General features: G+C 38.1%; 1 protein-coding gene across 4 annotated transcripts in view; it reads left to right on the top strand.

The window, feature by feature from the left end:
- The window catches only part of SPRED1 (sprouty related EVH1 domain containing 1), a 128,117-nt gene extending 122,207 nt beyond the window's left edge, over positions 1–5,910 (top strand). For all 4 annotated transcript variants that reach the window (XM_064292217.1, XM_010598325.3, XM_064292215.1 and 1 more), the window contains one exon: positions 607–5,910. In XM_064292217.1, the coding sequence (XP_064148287.1) occupies positions 607–1,257 (651 nt within the window). In that variant the 3' untranslated portion in view covers positions 1,258–5,910. The remainder of the gene's footprint in view (positions 1–606) is intronic.
- The last annotated feature ends 11,553 nt before the right edge of the window (positions 5,911–17,463 follow it).

The following is a 17,463-nucleotide window of genomic DNA, read 5'->3' as shown; positions in this document are numbered from 1 at the left end:
TTTATTCAGGATATATTATTGATAACCTATGACATCTTTGCCCTGAAATCAGTTCCTGAATTTGTAAAGCTTCTGAAGAAGAAATGGTTTTTAGTATTTAAATACTATAATAAGTAGTGAAATTTTAATATTCCTAAGTTAGGGAAACTTGATTTAACGTTACTTAAACTCTATCCCTACTCTAGTTTGAGTCTGGGGAATTGCCACTACTTTACCAGCAGATAGAACTAGTATATTGTTAACTTAATGGACTGCATCCCTCACCCCACCTTTAGCCCAGACCTAGAATTTATTTTAGTCCTGATTCTAAAAGTCTGGAATAGAAATTCACCCCAACATGAGTCAGGTACTTATTAATAACTATGTCCAGGGGCTGGGACTGGGATATACAAGCTTGACGACTAGAAGTATACTTTCATGGGTGAAGGGAAGGCTCATTTTGATTTAGGCTGTATTCCCAGAAGACTTAATTTGTTTCTCAGGTACATGTGTATGGGTTTGGACGGGGCGGGGGCGGATGTGTTAAGTCATTTTCAGGGGCTTTCCATATAGCCAAGCTATAAACATGTGTATTCTTATTGCAGTTTTCATCTCTTTCCTTTTTAGGTTCCATTGAAATCAATCAGACATGTCAGCTTTCAAGACGAGGATGAGATTGTCAGAATAAACCCTCGAGATATCTTAATACGGCGCTATGCAGACTACAGACATCCTGATATGTGGAAAAATGACTTGGAGAGAGATGATACTGACACCAGTATTCCGTTTTCAAAACCAGACAGTAAAAAATCTGACTATCTGTACTCTTGTGGTGATGAGACTAAGTTAAGTTCACTCAAAGACTCTGTGGTATTTAAGACACAGCCTTCCTCATTAAAATTTAAGAAGTCAAAACGAAGAAAAGAGGATGGTGAACGTTCTCGTTGTGTATACTGCCAGGAAAGGTTTAATCATGAAGAAAATGGCAGGGGGAAATGTCAGGATGCTCCAGACCCTATTAAAAGATGCATATATCAAGTGAGTTGCATGCTCTGTGCAGAGAGCATGTTGTATCATTGTATGTCAGACTCAGAGGGAGATTTTTCGGATCCCTGTTCATGTGACACTAGTGATGACAAGTTCTGCTTACGATGGTTAGCCCTGGTAGCTTTGTCTTTCATTGTACCATGTATGTGCTGCTACGTCCCTTTGAGAATGTGCCATCGCTGTGGTGAGGCATGTGGGTGCTGTGGCGGGAAGCATAAAGCTGCTGGGTGAGAGGATCCAGTGCCAAAAGGAGCTTAAAATCTTTGTTGCCAGGAATTAGCTAGCTTGGATTTGTGGAAGCTTTTGGCAAGCAGTATGGAATCTTGCCTGGTATCCCTGGGGCCACACTTGGAGGAAGCAGAACTCTGCAGTTCTTGGCATTTCACAAATGCTAGCCATGCCTAACTTTTTCTCTTCAGTGCGTGGCGCGTTTTGTTACAGGTTGTAACGAATATTTGCAAAAGGAAATATTGTCTGGTTATTGGCTATTAAAAATGAGCATAAAATATGATCCAGCTAAAGGGGATTTAATTTTTGGCATTATTGTGTATTTATGCATTAGGTGATGGGACTTTCAAAGATCTGAATTCATTAGGACATGAGCTAAATAAAAGTGCACTAGGGGACAGTTGATTTCAATCTAAGAAAAGTTAACACTTGGAAATTATAAGAAGTAAAACAAGTACAACTAAATCATTTATTAGTTGTTTTTGGAAGCAGTTTTATGTATAAATAACAAATGTTTATATTTAACTAAATGTAAGGTACGAATTATTACATATTAAACTTTCCTTCCCGTTCCTAGTTCTGAAGTAGATATATGTATATCTACTGTCACATTCCATTATATTTTGAATATTTAACTCACCTAGTTAATAACGTTTTTTATACCATGTGAACGATTTGATATTTTCATCCTCATTTCCCTTTGGCTACAGTTTATATTGAGTTATATCTGTACATTCTGGTAATCTAAAAACCTTAAAAATATTCTAATAGCCTTGAGTGACCAACTTTTTTTTAAAGCACAGATGTAATTGTCTAATGTTCTGATGGGAACGTAACACTTATTTTTATATAAAGAGATTGAGTAAACATTATAGAAAAAAGTGAGGTTTTTTTTGGTTGTTTTGTGGTATTCAACCAGCAAGTTGTTTTCTTTCAGAGTTTCCTCCTTTACAGCATTTTATTGCATTTACAAATGTTTTACAAGGCAAAAGGTGTAACTGGATAGTTAGCTTAAAACTGTGTCCTGAGATTTCCACTGGTCATTCTGCAAAAGCAGGGTATGTTTGGCTGAGTTACTAATTTTTTAGCTTAATCCTGAGTGCTTATTATTGACTTAACAATGATTACTCAGTTGCATTTATTTTTATTTAAACTGGCCAAAAGCAAAATTATTTTATGTTAAAATACACTCTAAACTCTCCCATGAAAGTATTTAATCCAACATTGTGAATGAAATATCTTGTACATATAAATTTATTTCTTCTGCAGAGCATTGTATTACTGGATGTTTAATTTACAAAGTAGTTGGATAAATGTTCCAACAAATTGTTTAAAGTACTTCAGGGTGAAATTGTCTTTTTCCTTTTTTTTTTTAAGTGTTACATTAAAACTCTAAGCAAGTAAAGGGTTCTTTGAGAACATTCCCTTCAAGGGATATAGTTGAGAAGTGTGCCTTTTTTTAATGGCCTGAAGTCTCAGAGGTGATAAAAATTAAAATCACACTACCATTTAAAAGCTCGTTTTCTATGCAAGTTTTTAAATGTCGTTTATGTATCTTTCTTTTTACATATCACACTTGTGTTAGTGTTCTTCTTTTGCCCCAGATCAAACTGAACAATGTATATAACACTATCTGTCTGTAAAATACCTTTTTTTTTTTTTTTAAGAAAGCATTTATATTTATATGACAGCTTGAACTGACAACATTGTGTATATAGATCATCTTGGAGTATTATTTCACATTGAAAAGAAGAAAACTATATTGATAACTATAGATGTTATGAAGAAGAGGTTATTTCTAGTTTTGTACTAAAAATCAATTGGATGAACTAAATCCAAAACGTGACACTGTAGCAGCTCTTTTAAGTCTTATTTTTACTGTTTATATATTTGAACGCTGCTGCACCAGATGATCTCAGTCCCTGAAGTTTCCCACTGAACTCGGTTTCCTGGAATAGACTGTTAACTTTCAGAATTACCTTTTAGTGGTGAAGTGGAAGTACTGGTTTTTCTCGTGAACGAAGTTTCATATCGTAAGTGCTGAGCGTCTACTTCAGGTTTGAACAAGGTGTGAATAACTGAAGAAAATAACTTGCTGGCTGTATAGGAGAACGCTGTGGAAATAAACTGTGTATATACTTCTGGGAAGAACAAATTTAATCATTTCTTCTGTTAAGCACTAATCAGTATAGTGCAACTCCTGGTTCTGTACTGTATTTTATATGCAACATATATGCTTAAATATTTTAATGTTTGTGCATTAATATTTTTGATTTGTTTAACCACTTTGCTGCTAAGAGTTTGCCATCCCATCCCCATTTTTTCCTTTACAATTTTAAACAAGTTTCTCCATTAAAAACTATGATGATGAAATGATTTTTATTTCATCTTGGATCTTTATAGTTAACGCACCATTTTCCAAATCAGCCCAGAAGACTAACCGATAATGTCGTCTGAATCCCTGTGTGGAAATTTTTTCTTGAGTAAATTAGAGTTCTTACGTGAAAGCAAATGCTGTCATCCTTAAACACGTGGTATAGGTACGTTCTGGGACATTTTCTTGTTCTCCGTACAGATTTGGCACTGCCAACTGGCTTTTCCTCAGCCTTTCTCCTCTTTGTTTTTAATCTGGTAGTATAAGAAAAGGAGTTCTGGTGCGAAGTGGTTAAGCACTCAGCTGCTAACTGAAAGGTTGGCAGTTTGAACCCACCAGCCACTCCACAGGAGAAAAATACGGCAGTCTGCTTCTGTAAAGATTACAGCCTTGGAAACCCCATGGGGCAGTCCTACTCTGTCCTCTAAGGTGACTATGAGTCGGAATCGACTCAATGGCAGTAGGTAAGTATAAGCAAATGACTAGACAAAACCGCTTAATAGTGAATATTCAAAATGATATCATCTAGATGACATAACAAGAAGGACTTTGGTCTGTTCTGAGGCGCTTGTGTTCAGAATTGATAACTCTTCAAGGATAATTCTGGCTTGGTTTCTGAAGGAATGTGAGGTATGGCTCTTTAGCACCCCCTACTGGATGATGTAAAGACCAGAGAGATGAGATGGCAATAGGGACCTGACATGGTTCCTTACTACTACCAGTAAAGGGCTATTAAGGTGGTGGCCCCCTCCTGCCAGGGACCAGGAATAAGAAATATCTCAAAGGGACTGTAAATTGATTCTTTTCCCTAATGTATCTTGGTAGCTCAAAGATTTTAAGCACTTTTTTCTTACATATCCTGTTTTAAAATATTTATAGTTATTTGGAACTGGCAATCAAACTTAATGGATGTGCTGAAGCATTTATAGAACCAGTTCTCTCTCTTTTTTTTTTTTTTTTGCAAAAGCCATTACCAAAATGGTGTTCCTACTGCTCTTCTTCCCATTACCAGGCAGGGAGAATTTTTTAAATAATAAACATAATCGGTTATATTTCATCATGACAACTTCAGAGAGAGAGTGTGTGTCTGTTTCCGAGATGATGTCAGGGCAGGAGTTAAAATTTAAAGGGAAAAACTTGAAACTACCTATTTTCATTGGTTATTCAGCAGTGCCTAAAATGAGCTTTTGAAGTAATACAAAATGCACTTTTAATTCATGTATGTAGTGCCATCTGATATCTTGGGTGAGTCTTGCTTTTGCTTTTTCCTTTTTTCCTCACGTAATTGAATGGCACAGAGTTTTTTAGTATCCATGCACAAAACATGTACTTTCCTCCAGATGGACAATTTAAAGAATCTTAAGGATGTTTCTTTTATTAAAAACTTATTTAGGTTTGGTGATTATGCTTTGAAATAAGTGTTTAAAGTTGGATTTTTAATCTTAGCCCAAAAGTCCATTAAGCAAGTGTAACATTTTTCTACATAAAACATTAGAAACTTTAGTTACCTAATGAAAAACAGATTCTTTACTAAATATTATTCTCATTCTTGATTTGATCTTCATGGGTCACATTTCTAAATATAAGTGAAAGCACTAGAAACTTGCATTATTGTTGCACTACAAAATAAAATTGGTTTGTAAAGGATAATAACAGTACCATAAGGTGTTTTTCAGTGAGTCATACATAAAATTCTAAAATTTAAAAAAAAAAAAAAAAAAAAAAACCTTAGGTGATTTATATAAACCAAATAAATAAAAGGGCTTTAAGGTATTAAGGTACTGTTTGCCTAGCAGCCAGGTGGTTATAAAACTTTCATATGCTTTGGTACACTGATAAATGTTAGCCATTATTCCTGAAAGCTTCTTAAATTGCATAAGTTGTTAGTTTTGAAAATTTTCAAGAATAATCCAGTTGGAAAACCTTTGTATTAAAGATACACATAGATTTTTGTGGACATTGCCAGTATATAGTGTCATTTGCTTTCTATTCTTGACCTCAGAAGTGCCTCACTTGTATATTATTTCCATTAAAAGCTTGACTGCATTCTTTCTAATAAGCAATGAAAAATTGTTTAACTCATGTCAATGTATCTTCTTATGTATAGTTAACTAGCTTGATAGTTTTGAGTATATAATATAATATGCATATATAAGTTTGTAACCGTTTTTTGTTACGTCATACCCATGTAATTGGACATATCAGATGATATCATAAGAACTTGTTTTAATGGTTTTTTTCCCCCTGCAATTACCTAATTAAACCTATCATGAAATTTAAAAGGACTTTTTCTTACTCTTCTAGAGCATATCAAACTGTCACATGAGGTAATTATTATTGGTGGAGAAAGCAGTACCAACAGAAGCTTTTGATCATGATTTTTTTTTTTTTTTAATTTCCATTCTTTAAAGGTATATTTATCACTCAGAGTTCGAGTAGAGTTTATCTTGAATGACTGACTTATTTATTGATTCGGGAACATGTTACAGCTAAGTTTGGACTAACTACCTTAAATGATAGGTGGCAGATTTTTTATCCCAAGACTACTGATTTTTTGTGTTCTGGTCAGTTTTGGAGTTTCACTTAACTTGTATTATAAACAAAAGCAATAATTTAAATGAAAAAACTTAAGACAGTACCAAAAAAAAAAAAATCAGCATATTCCAAGACCAAAATGATTTTAGAGTTACTATGTTGTATTTACTTGAAAAAATAACTGTTTATACCTTCACGGTGAATTATGAAATGTGCTTATTTACAGGTTTTCAGAAATTTGCTTTTTATTGCTTTATCCACAGATAAGGTCCCTGGGTGGCAGAAATGTTCTGCACTCGGCTGCTAAGCTACAGGTTGGTGGTTCAAACCCACCCAGTAGTACTGTGGAAAATAGGTTGCTTCCATTAAGATAGAGCTAAGAAAATCCTACGCTGCACTTCTGTTCTGTAACTCATAGGGTGGCTATGAGTTGGAATCGGCTCAACAGCAACTGACAACACCCACAAGTAAGTAGAATAGTTTTTAAAATGGAGAAATTGAAACTAGAGCTACCATTTGGCTTTTAGTATAGCGTCACGCACACCAAAAAACCAAACCCGTTGCTGGCGAGTCAGTTCCAACTCATAGTAACCCTATAGGACAGTAGAACTGCCGAGTAGAAGTTTCCAAGGAGCAGATGGTGGGTTTGAACTGCCGGCCTTTTGGTTAGCAGCCAAGCTTATATCCGCTGCACCATACACAGTGGTCATTAAAGGAAAAACATCAGTATTAATAATACGGAAGCTGGACTAAGTTCCCTTTAACTGCTCTGAAATCTGCAATTTTAGAGAGATCAGTGAATTGGTGGGTCAAAAAAAATATTCATAGTAAAGTTGTAGAAAATAATCGTAGAAAAGGTGTTTTCTATTGCCTAGCAGTCTTTAACTCTTTTAATTTTTGTTATATAACATTTTCTACATGATCACTTTTAATCCTCAAATAACCCTGTAATGTATTATTCTCCTTGTTTTACTAAAGGAGATTTAGCCTTCAAAGCTTCAAAAATATTCCCAACATCACTTTGGAGGTGCCAGGATTTGAACCAAATTCTAACCCCAAAGTCCATATTTTTAGTCACAATGCAGTTTTGCCTTTCTATTAAAGACTTGCAGATATACTTCATAGAATAATCATGTTGTGTTAAAATGGAATTCTATTTATTTTAATATGGAATAATTTTATAAGAATTTCTTCTTAATTCCACTTTTGTTTTATTTCTGGGCCCCCTATTCATCTATCTTGCTAGATTTTGGTGAGCTGTCCACAGTATGGCATATGGAGATCCTTAAAACTGGAAGACTAAACTTGTAATGCTTCAGGATATCAAGATGTATCAATTGTGAGCTGATCCAAAAGGAAGCACTAAAGATCTATACGCATAGCCCAGTGTGTGTTATTCATTTTGCTCAGCGGGTGACATTTTCCTAAGGTTAAGGGACTTTTAGACTCCAAGGGTTGTTTTTTTATTTTTACCAAGATAGAAAAGTGTTTTCTTTGTCTAAAAACTCATTGCCGTTGAGTTGATTCCAACTCAGCAGCCCTAAAGAACAGAGTAGAACTGCCTCATGGAGTTTCCAAGGAGTGGCTGTCTGGTGGACTCAGACCGTCAAATGAGTGTTCTTCTGTATACCATGCTCTTCCTCCCCTCCACCCCACATGATGAGCCTTTCATCAGTGATCCCACAAAGTCTGCCTTTAAACCAGAGTTGCACTTAGCATCAGGGCTGCTGCTTACATGTATGTTACAATGATGACATTCCTGTCATCTTTTCCCTCAAAATTATTGGTCCTGCTAACCTGGAAATAAAATAACCAAGAGGCTATGTGCTATTATGAAGGAACTATTCCAGACAGGAAGAGTTCTAGGATTTCTGGACAATAAAAATAAGACTTAACTTTTGCCTCTGTCAGTTCTTAATATTGCATTGCCAAATAGCAAGATACAAATTTAATTTTTTCTTTCTAAAATGTATTCCGACAGAATATCTTGAGGATTTGTCAAACATAAACTCCATTTTGTGTCCTCCATATTTTCCTTCCTCCTCTTCCTTGTTATATTTAAGCATCTCTCCAACTTCTCCAAATCTGTGAGGGGGAGAATTCATAGAGAAGAAATTTTCAGCAACGTAATTCTTTTCAATTTTTTATTTATTCTTGTGTACCTCCACAGAATGGCCAGCAAGCTTGAGTCTGTGTCTTTCATCAGTAAAGGAAGCCAGCGTTTCACTCTCTCTTAAAATATACAGGAAAGCTAAGTTGTATGAATTCGTGAGCCTCCAGCCAATTCTTGTTAAAGTAACAAAATGCAGACGGATAGCTGAAAATCCAGAATTCTAAGAAGGATCCAAACCAAATTACTTAAAGACTACCCATGAAGTTGTTGAATTCACTGAAGTTTTAGGGCTGGAAGTCACCTTGAAGATTATCTAGTATGTAACACGCTCACTTTACAAATATGGAAACAGGCCCAGGGAGCTAAGGAAGTTAGAGCAAGGCTATGTAGTAAATAGTAACACATGTAGACCACAACCTGCGCTTTACACTCATGCATGCAACTGCTTAAATTGCATCTCTTACCAGCATCTCACATTCAATATTTACAAAACTGAGTTCGTATGTTTCCCTTGTCTCTCAAATCTGCTTTTTCCCTTTGCCTTGGTGAATGGTGATGCCACTATCCACCAAGTTGCCTAATCCATAAACCTGGTAGACACCTTTGATTTCTTGTTTCCCTTTTCACCATCCATTCCCAATTCCCTGTAGTTCTTTTCTTCTATTTCTAACAAGATTGTGTTTTAAATATGATTGGAAGGCAAAAGGAATTGAGACTGCAACAAAATAGTGATGAAAAGTGATCCTCAGGTTGAGCTGTCCCAGGATTTGAAAAGAGAAAAAAATGGTTTGCAGTGGGATTGGGGGATCTGATAATGTTGCCGTGAGTCAGAGTAGAACCTCTCCATAGAATTTTCAAGGCTGTGACGTTTTGGAGGCATATTGCCAGGCCTGTCTTCTGGGTGCCAACCTTTCTGCTAGTAGTTGAACACTTAACTGCGCCATCCAGGGACTCCTCAGTCTAACCATAGTGACCTGAAAGAACAGTTGAGCACCTGCGACAAACTAGAGAATTACGGTAAGAGTAACTTGAGCTATAAAGCACAAACTTGCAGAAATGACAAGCTTAAAACTGTGTTCATCTTTCCTCAAAATCCATTACCTTTTCTAATTAAAATAAGCTAACGTGGCGGTGGTGGTGGTTTTCTGAGAGTTTGAAGGAAGAAATAGAATTTCAGAGTGGTACAAATGGTTAACGTGCTTGGCGGCTCTCTGGAGGGCTGGAGGCTCAAGCTTACCTAGAGGTGCCTTAGAAGAAAGGCCTGGTTGTCTTCCAAGAGATCACCCATTGAAAACCAATGGAGCACAGTTCTACTTTGAAACATATGGGGTTGCTATGAATTGGAATCAACATGAAAAACCAGTATGAATAAGTGATTGCTTTATATCTATTTTCCCTCCCTTTTTTGAATGGGAATTTTTTTCTAGTTGTCCTGTTCTTATCATTGTTTAATGGATGTGTTGGAGGAAGGGACAGAAAACTTGATTTACCTGGCTCATAGATCTGTGGAGAACAACCTTGTTTCACTAATGAGAAATACCCTGACCACCTGGGTATTTCATGAAGGACATTAGACTGGATGCACTAACAAAGTGGTACTTCAGGCTGTCTCCCTGGGAGAAAATTCAGTGTGTTCTTTGTATAGAAAGAAAGGATCAAGGGAATAATTGAAGACCAGATGAAGGCAGAGATTGTTAGTGCTTATCCAGTATCCATGTGCCTCTCTACATCTCCAAGCTTCCTGTGGGGATAAGGTGAGGCCACATGACTAGTTCTAACCAATGTAATTTGATGGGTAGTGATGCGTCACATTTGAGCCAAGGCAGGTAAGAGCCGGTGTACCTCCTTTGTCTCTCCTAGCCTACTGCAGGGATCTTGAAGGTCACCTGTAGCTGGTATAGCTATAAAATGGAGGAGGACCACCTGAACTTCATTGAACTTCTTGTTGTGTTAAGCCCCTGGTACTTCGGGATTTTCAGCAACATATCTAGCACTATTCTGACTGATATAAGTGATAAGCATTCTCCTGAATTCTTTTTTAGAACATTGACTCACTTTTGTCGGTGAAAGCAAATTAGAAAGTCAATCTTTTTGTATAATTTGTATTGTGTGCCATTGAGTCAATTTTTTACTCATAGCGACCCTATACGACAGAGTAGAACTGCCCTATAGGGCTTCCTAGGCTGTAATCTATGGGAACAGATGGCCAGGTCTTTTCTCCTGTGGAGCAGCTGGTGAGTTTGAATCGCTGGCCTTTTGGTTAGCAGCCAAGTTCTTAACCATTTTGCCACCAGGGCTCCTTAAATTTGTATTAGTAGACTATTAATCTCTCTCCATTCTCACTAAATAAATCCTTAAATTTAAAGAGGATCTGTCAGAAGAAGCAAGAGCTTATTGGCTCTATAGGCTGCTCATGTGTCTTTGTTGAACCCTGAGTACCGGGAAGAGAAGGGTAAGAAAAGAAACTGAAGACTCTTAAATTTACTACCAAATCTCACCTGCCAGCCACTGGCAATGAATGATAAATAATCAGGCATTACTTTGTGAAAACTCATAAGTCGTGCCAGGGAGTTTGAATTTTCTCCTAAAGATTATAAAAATCCATTAAATAGAATGGGGTGCCGTGATCAGATTTGCATGGAGTGATTGCTTTATTTTATTTATATTTATGGAGGGCCTGCAGTTTCCAGAGTGAACAATACAAAGTGCCTAGCTTCACAGGACTTACATGAGGGTGGAGGAGGAGGTCAATAAACAAAACTAAATCAGACAGTTGAAAGTTATACAGAAATTAATATGCAGTTCAGATACAGGTTACCTGGGTGGCTAATAACAGCTTCCCTGAGTAGGTGACTTTTGAGATGAGATGAGACCTGAATGTCATTAAGGAGCCAGCCATGTGAAAATTAGGGAGAAGTGCATTCCAGGAATGAGAGCTGGCCTGTGGTAGACCTCTGGTGCTCACCCATATTTGGCTTGCCTCTCCTCGGCACACAGGAACAATACTCTTCTTTACCATCTTGCAGGTAGGTGGAGCGATGATCAAGTTCTGGAAAATAGGCTATGAGAGGAAATGATATAAATCGTTTCCAGGTTAATGCAAGACCCTCTAGTACTCTCTAACATGATGATCATGAAAGAGGCCTCATACTGAGATGGTTGGAATGGCAAGATTGAAACAGCCTGGATCACTGAATCACCTCATGGAGAATAAGCTTTTTGGGTCACAGAAAAAGACAGAAGACCAGAAAGGAAGCATAGTAAGCATGGGAGAATCAGAAGGTGGGGAATGATATTTTATAATTTACAATTTTTAAAGATTATCCTGGCAACTATATGGAGAACTGGGGAGAGGGGAGACAAAACAGAAAGCAGGAAGGACTATTAGGAGACTTATTATTTTCATTATCATTTATTATTTTTAGCCTAAGTGAGATTTATTTTTGTTTGGGTCAGGGTGGTGGTAGTAAAGATGAAAAGTGGACAGATTCTACATACTTTTTAGAAGAGCCATCAATAGGATTAAATGGAGTGGGAGGGGGAATCTGTGAAAGAGAATAATCTTTGGGTTAAGTAACTGGAGAGCTCATAGTTCCCATAGAGGTAATATGGACAAGCCTGGGGCATGAGCAAGTCTTGGCAGGGGGTGGGAGGTGAAGGGGTAGGCTATATCACATTTGAGAAAACTACTAGACATTCAAAAGCTGTTGCAGCAGAAATTCAAGCCAGATTCAGAAGAGGACATGGAACAAGGAATATCATTGCTGATGTCAGGTGGATCTTGGCTGAAAGCAGAGAATACCAAAAAGATGTTTACCTGTATTTTATTGACTATGCAAAGGCATTTGACTCTGTGGATCATAACAAATTGTGGATAACATTGTGAAGAATGGGAACTCTAAGAACAATTGTGCTCATGAGGAACCTATGCATAGACCAAGAGGCAGTCGTTTGAACAGAGAAAGGGAATACTGTGTGGTGTAAAATCAGGAAAGGTATGTGTCAGGGTTGTATCCTTTCACCGTACTTATTCAATCTGTATGCTGAGCAAATAGTCCAAGAAGCTGGACTATATGAAGAAGAACGCAGATTGGAGGAAGACTCTAACAATCTGCGATACGCAGACGACACAACCTTGATTGCTGAAAGCAAAAAGGACTTGAAGCACTTACTGATGAAGATCAAAGACTATAGCCTTCAATATGGATTACACCTCAACATAAAAATACTCATAACTGGACCAATAAGCAACATCATGACAAATGGAGAAAAGATTGATGTTGTCAAGGATTCCATTGTTAAAAAGCAAAGATGTCACTTTGAGGACTAAGGAGTGTCTGCCCATGGTATTTCCAATTGCCTCATATGTGTGTGAAAACTGGACAATGAATAAGGAAGACCAAAGAAGAACTGACACCTTTGAATTATGGTGTTGGTGAAGAATACTGAATATACCATGGACTGCCAGAAAAAAACACATCTGTCTTGGAAGAAGTACAACCAGAATACTCCTTAGAAGCAAGGATGGTGGGAATTTGTCTCATGTATTTTGGCCATGTTATCAGGAGGGACCAGTCCCTGGAGAAGGACATCATGTTTGGTAAAGTACAGGGTCAAAGAGAGGAAGACCCTCAATGAGATGGATTGACACAGTGGCTGCAAGGATGGGCTTAAGCATAGCAATAATTGTGAAGATGACACAGGACGAGGCAGTGTTTCATTCTGTTGTACATGGGATCACTATGAGTCGGCATCCACTTGACAGCGCCTAACTACAAAACAACACTAGACGTTCAAGTGGAGATGTTAAGTAAGGGGTTAAATATATAAATATAGGGCTTTGAGGGGTAATCAGGTTTAGAAATGTAAAATTGGAATAAAATGGTATTTAAAGCAAGGGACTGGATAGGAAACTCTAAGAATCGTGTGTATCTGAGGAAAAGAAGGGACCATGATGTCAAGCCCTCAGTAGTCAGTCATTTGGTGGTTTTGCAGAGGAGAAATCTGCAAAGGAAATGAGAAACAGCCCAGGGCGTTAAGAATAAAATCGGGAGAGATGGGTATATGCCAGTTTCTCTTGCATCTATGTTGCAGGCATGTGGCATGATGCTTGAATAGAAAAAGGAAGCAATATGAGGTGACAGCAGGGCATGGGGAAAAGGATCTTCTGACAAGCATGGTGGTTGATGTTTCTAAGTCTTCTGAGGGATTATGCAATGCTTCTGACATCTTGCCCTGAGAAAGCAGCGTCAAGGGGTGAATGATAGCAGCAGTGGTTTTATTAGAACAATACCATTGTGTGCCTTAATGTTGTTTCTGTCTGTGGGGAATCCGAGCCTTGCCCTCTGGTCCACTCAGAGATACTGTTAGCTATCCAGTATCCTTCAATAAGTTTTATCCAGTATCCTTCAATAAGTTATCTTCTACTTAAATAAGCTAGAGAGGGTTCTGCTGCTTTTAACTTAAACCCTACTTTAGTGGGTTGAATAGTTTCCCTCCAAAATTCATGTATACCGGGAAGCTCAGAATGTGACCCTATTTGGAAATAGGGTCTTTGCAGACGTAATTAGTTAAAATGGGATCACACTGGATTAGGGTGAGCCCTAAATCCAATGACTGGTGCTCTCATAACTAGAGGAGACAGACACAGTGACACACCAAGAGAAGACCATCAGTGAAGACGGACACGTAAACTGTCTGATGCCGCCACAAGCCAAAGATTGCCAAGGGAGCCACCAGACACTTGGAAGAGGCAAGGAAAATGTCTTACACTGTGTTCTCTAGAGAAGCAAAACCAGTAAAGCATGTAAATATCTATATAAAGAGATTTATATCAAGGAAATGGCTCACTCTGTTGTAGAGGCTGGAACGTCCCAAATCTGTAGGTCAGGCTGGAGGCTTCTCCTGATTCTTGTAGTCGAAGGGTCTGAAGAACCCAAGATCTGGCAGATCAGACAGCAGGGCTCTTGTTCACAAGCTATGAAGATCAACAAATCCCAGAATTGTCAGGTAAGACTGAAGGTCAGCTGCTAGCTCAAGTCCCAGGAACCAGAGGTCAGATGAACAGGAGCCAGCTGCAGGATCCAGAACGAGCAAAAGCCCATGAGTCTTGCCAGAGAGTCCATTTATATTCAATGCAGGCCACACCTCCAAGGAAACTCCCTTTCAATTGATTGGCTACTCACAGAAGATCCCATCATGGAGGTGATCACGTTATATCAAATCTCATCATGGAAGTGATATCATCATCATACGACTGCCAAACTACATCATAACTGCCAAACCACTGAGAATGTTGGCCCAGCCACGTTGACGCACAACCTTAACAATCACAGAAAGAATCTTCCCTAGAGGCTTCAGAGGGAGCCTGGCCCTACCAACACCTTTATTATTTCAAACTTCTAGCTCCTACGACTGTGAGAGAATAAATTTTTGTTGTTTTAAGTTTTGGGGGGTTAGTTTGTGGTACTTTGTTACAGTAGCCTTAGGAAACTGATATGCCTTCCAGTATAGTAGTGCTGATAAGAATAGCCTCTATGAAGGATTAAGGCCAGAAGACTGAATTGAAAAGATAAAATGAGATGAGGAAATGGAAGCAATCACTATAGATGACCGTTAAAATATTTTTGCTTTGAAGGGGAGAAAATAAATAGGGAGATAGCTAGAAGGAGGTAAGGGATCAAGGGAGGGATTTTGTTTATGATACAAAATACTAGAGCATTTTGTCTGTTTATGCAAATGAAGTAGTGGCCGGGGCATAGCGTGTTTGAAACAAATTTCAGAGGTGTTGAAGTTATTCATGATGACAGAGTCAAAGGGCATGGCCATGGGAGTGGGTCACTGAGGTGCAATGGAAGAGATCACTTGGAAATGAGGAGGCCAGGGACCTGAGAAGCAATGGTATTGGATAGGTAATCAATGTGGATGTTGAAGTCCCCCAAAAGTGGTGAGAGGAATTATAATGGGAAGGTTAAGAGTGAACCCAGTGCTAAAGTCATCAGTGACTGAAGAGGAGGAATGGGGCTTGGTGGGGGTGGTGTTTGTGGAAGATTACAGACATAGGAGGGGGAGTGAAAATCCTGATGACATGCATTTTTTAAAGAATTAGAGGGAAGTCGCAATGGACAGCAAAGAAGAACTTATCCCACCTTCAGGTTCTGAGGTATGTGAATACAAAAGGAAAAATGGTGGCCACTTGAAAAGATTGTGTGGGAAGCTATGTCATCAGAAGACATTCAGGTTTCAGAGCAAGAAAGACAAGACAATGTTCAGGGAAGAGCTGTGAATATAGGAGAGATCAGTCCCCTGGGTGACACAAATGGTTTGTGCTCGACTACTAACCTAAAGTTTGGTGGTTCAAACTCACCCAGTTGGGTCTATGGAAGGAAGACCTGGTGATCTGCTTCCGTAAAGATTATAGCCATGAAAGCTCATGGTGACCACATGTATCTCGTAATACATGTGGTCACCATGAGTCAGAATTGACTCAATGGCAATGGGTTTAGTTTTTTTTGTTTTATAAATTCCAGAGGATGTGAAGATAGTAAGGTAGACTAGGTACCCAGACTGTCCCTACCAGTAAAAATAGGTTAAAATGCTTAACAAAATGTATGGGTATGGCTATGGATGTGTATAGGAATCACACTGTATATGTATTTATGTGTATCTGTGTATACACATACATATGTCTATATATGCAGAGAGAGATATACATCCATACTTGAATATGTATATATGAATTATGTAAGATATGTATATATAAAATGAAGGAGTCCTGGTGGCACAGCAGTTAAGCACTCAGCTACTAATCAAAAGATTGTCAGTTTGAACCCACCAGCTGCTTTATGAGAGAAAGATGTGGCAGTCTGCTTCTGTAAAGATTTACAGCCTTGGGAACCCTATGGAGCAGTTCTACTCCGTACTATATGGTGCTATGGGTTGGAATTTGACTCAGCGACAATGGATTTTATGGCATATAAAAGCAAGTGCATCAATCAGCAGACAAGAAAGCAAAGAATACTCAAGCCAAAACTAAATAAAGGAGAATACTGAAAACTAAATGGACTATTAAAAAGCTTGTGTTATGGATTAAATTATGTCTCCCAAGAGATATGTTAAAGTCCTAATTCCTGTACCTGTGAATATGACTTTGCTTGGAAATAGGGTTTTTCTTTTTTTATCAGTTAAATTAAAACTAGGTCATATCAGTATAGTAGATCCTCTGAGTGGTGTTTTATAAAATGTAAGAACAGACACGGAAAAAGTCACACACAGGGAGAAGACAGCATGTTAGGATCTTTCTACGAGCCAAGGAATGCCAAAGATTGGCAGAAGCCACTAGAAACTAGGAGAGAGGCATAGAACAGTTCCTCTTTCAAAGCCCTCAGATTTAATAGGTGCAGCTGATACCCTGAATTTGGACTTCCAGCCCCCAGAAATGGGGAGGGGGGGAACCTGTTCTTTAAGGCCACTCACTTTGTGGTATTATTCAAAAAGCTTCTCATTTTGAATACTAGCTATGGATAATTATTACTTTTCAATAATTTATTAATTAATTAATGTTTACACAGTTTGTCTTATGTTCCAGTGACAACTTTAAGTACTATTTGAAAGTACAAAATACGAGTCAGACACAGAGATTCTCCCCAAAGAACTTTCATATAGGAAGAGAAAAAAAAAGAAACTGTAATGCAAGGCAAAAAGTGATGTGGCATGGACATGAATTTCGGGTGGGATGTTATGGATTGAATTGTGGTCCCCCCAAAATATGTGTCAACTTGCCTAGGCCATGATTCCTAGTATTGTCTAATTGTCTAACATTTTGTCATCTGATATGATTTTCCTGTAGTTGTAAATTCTACCTCTTTGATGTTAATGAGGTAGGACTCAATCTACAAGATTAGGTTTTGTTTTAAATCAATCTCTTTTGAGATATAAGAGAAGTGAGCAGAGAGACAGGGAGACCTCATACCACCAAGAAAGTAGTTCCAGGAGTACAGCATGTCCTTTGGACCAGGGGTCCCTGTACCAGAGGAAGATTAATGACAAAGACCTTCGTCCAGAGGTGACAGAGAGAGAAAGCCTCCCCCTGGAGCTGGCACCCTGAATTCGGACCCTTAGCCTCCTAGACTGTGAGAGAATAAATTTGTTTGTTAAAGCCATCCACTTGTGGTATTTCTGTTATAGC

The sequence above is a fragment of the Loxodonta africana genome, chromosome 10 (assembly GCF_030014295.1).
Source record: "Loxodonta africana isolate mLoxAfr1 chromosome 10, mLoxAfr1.hap2, whole genome shotgun sequence".
NCBI lineage: Eukaryota > Metazoa > Chordata > Mammalia > Proboscidea > Elephantidae > Loxodonta > Loxodonta africana.
This window is presented reverse-complemented; position numbering and strand designations above follow the sequence as displayed.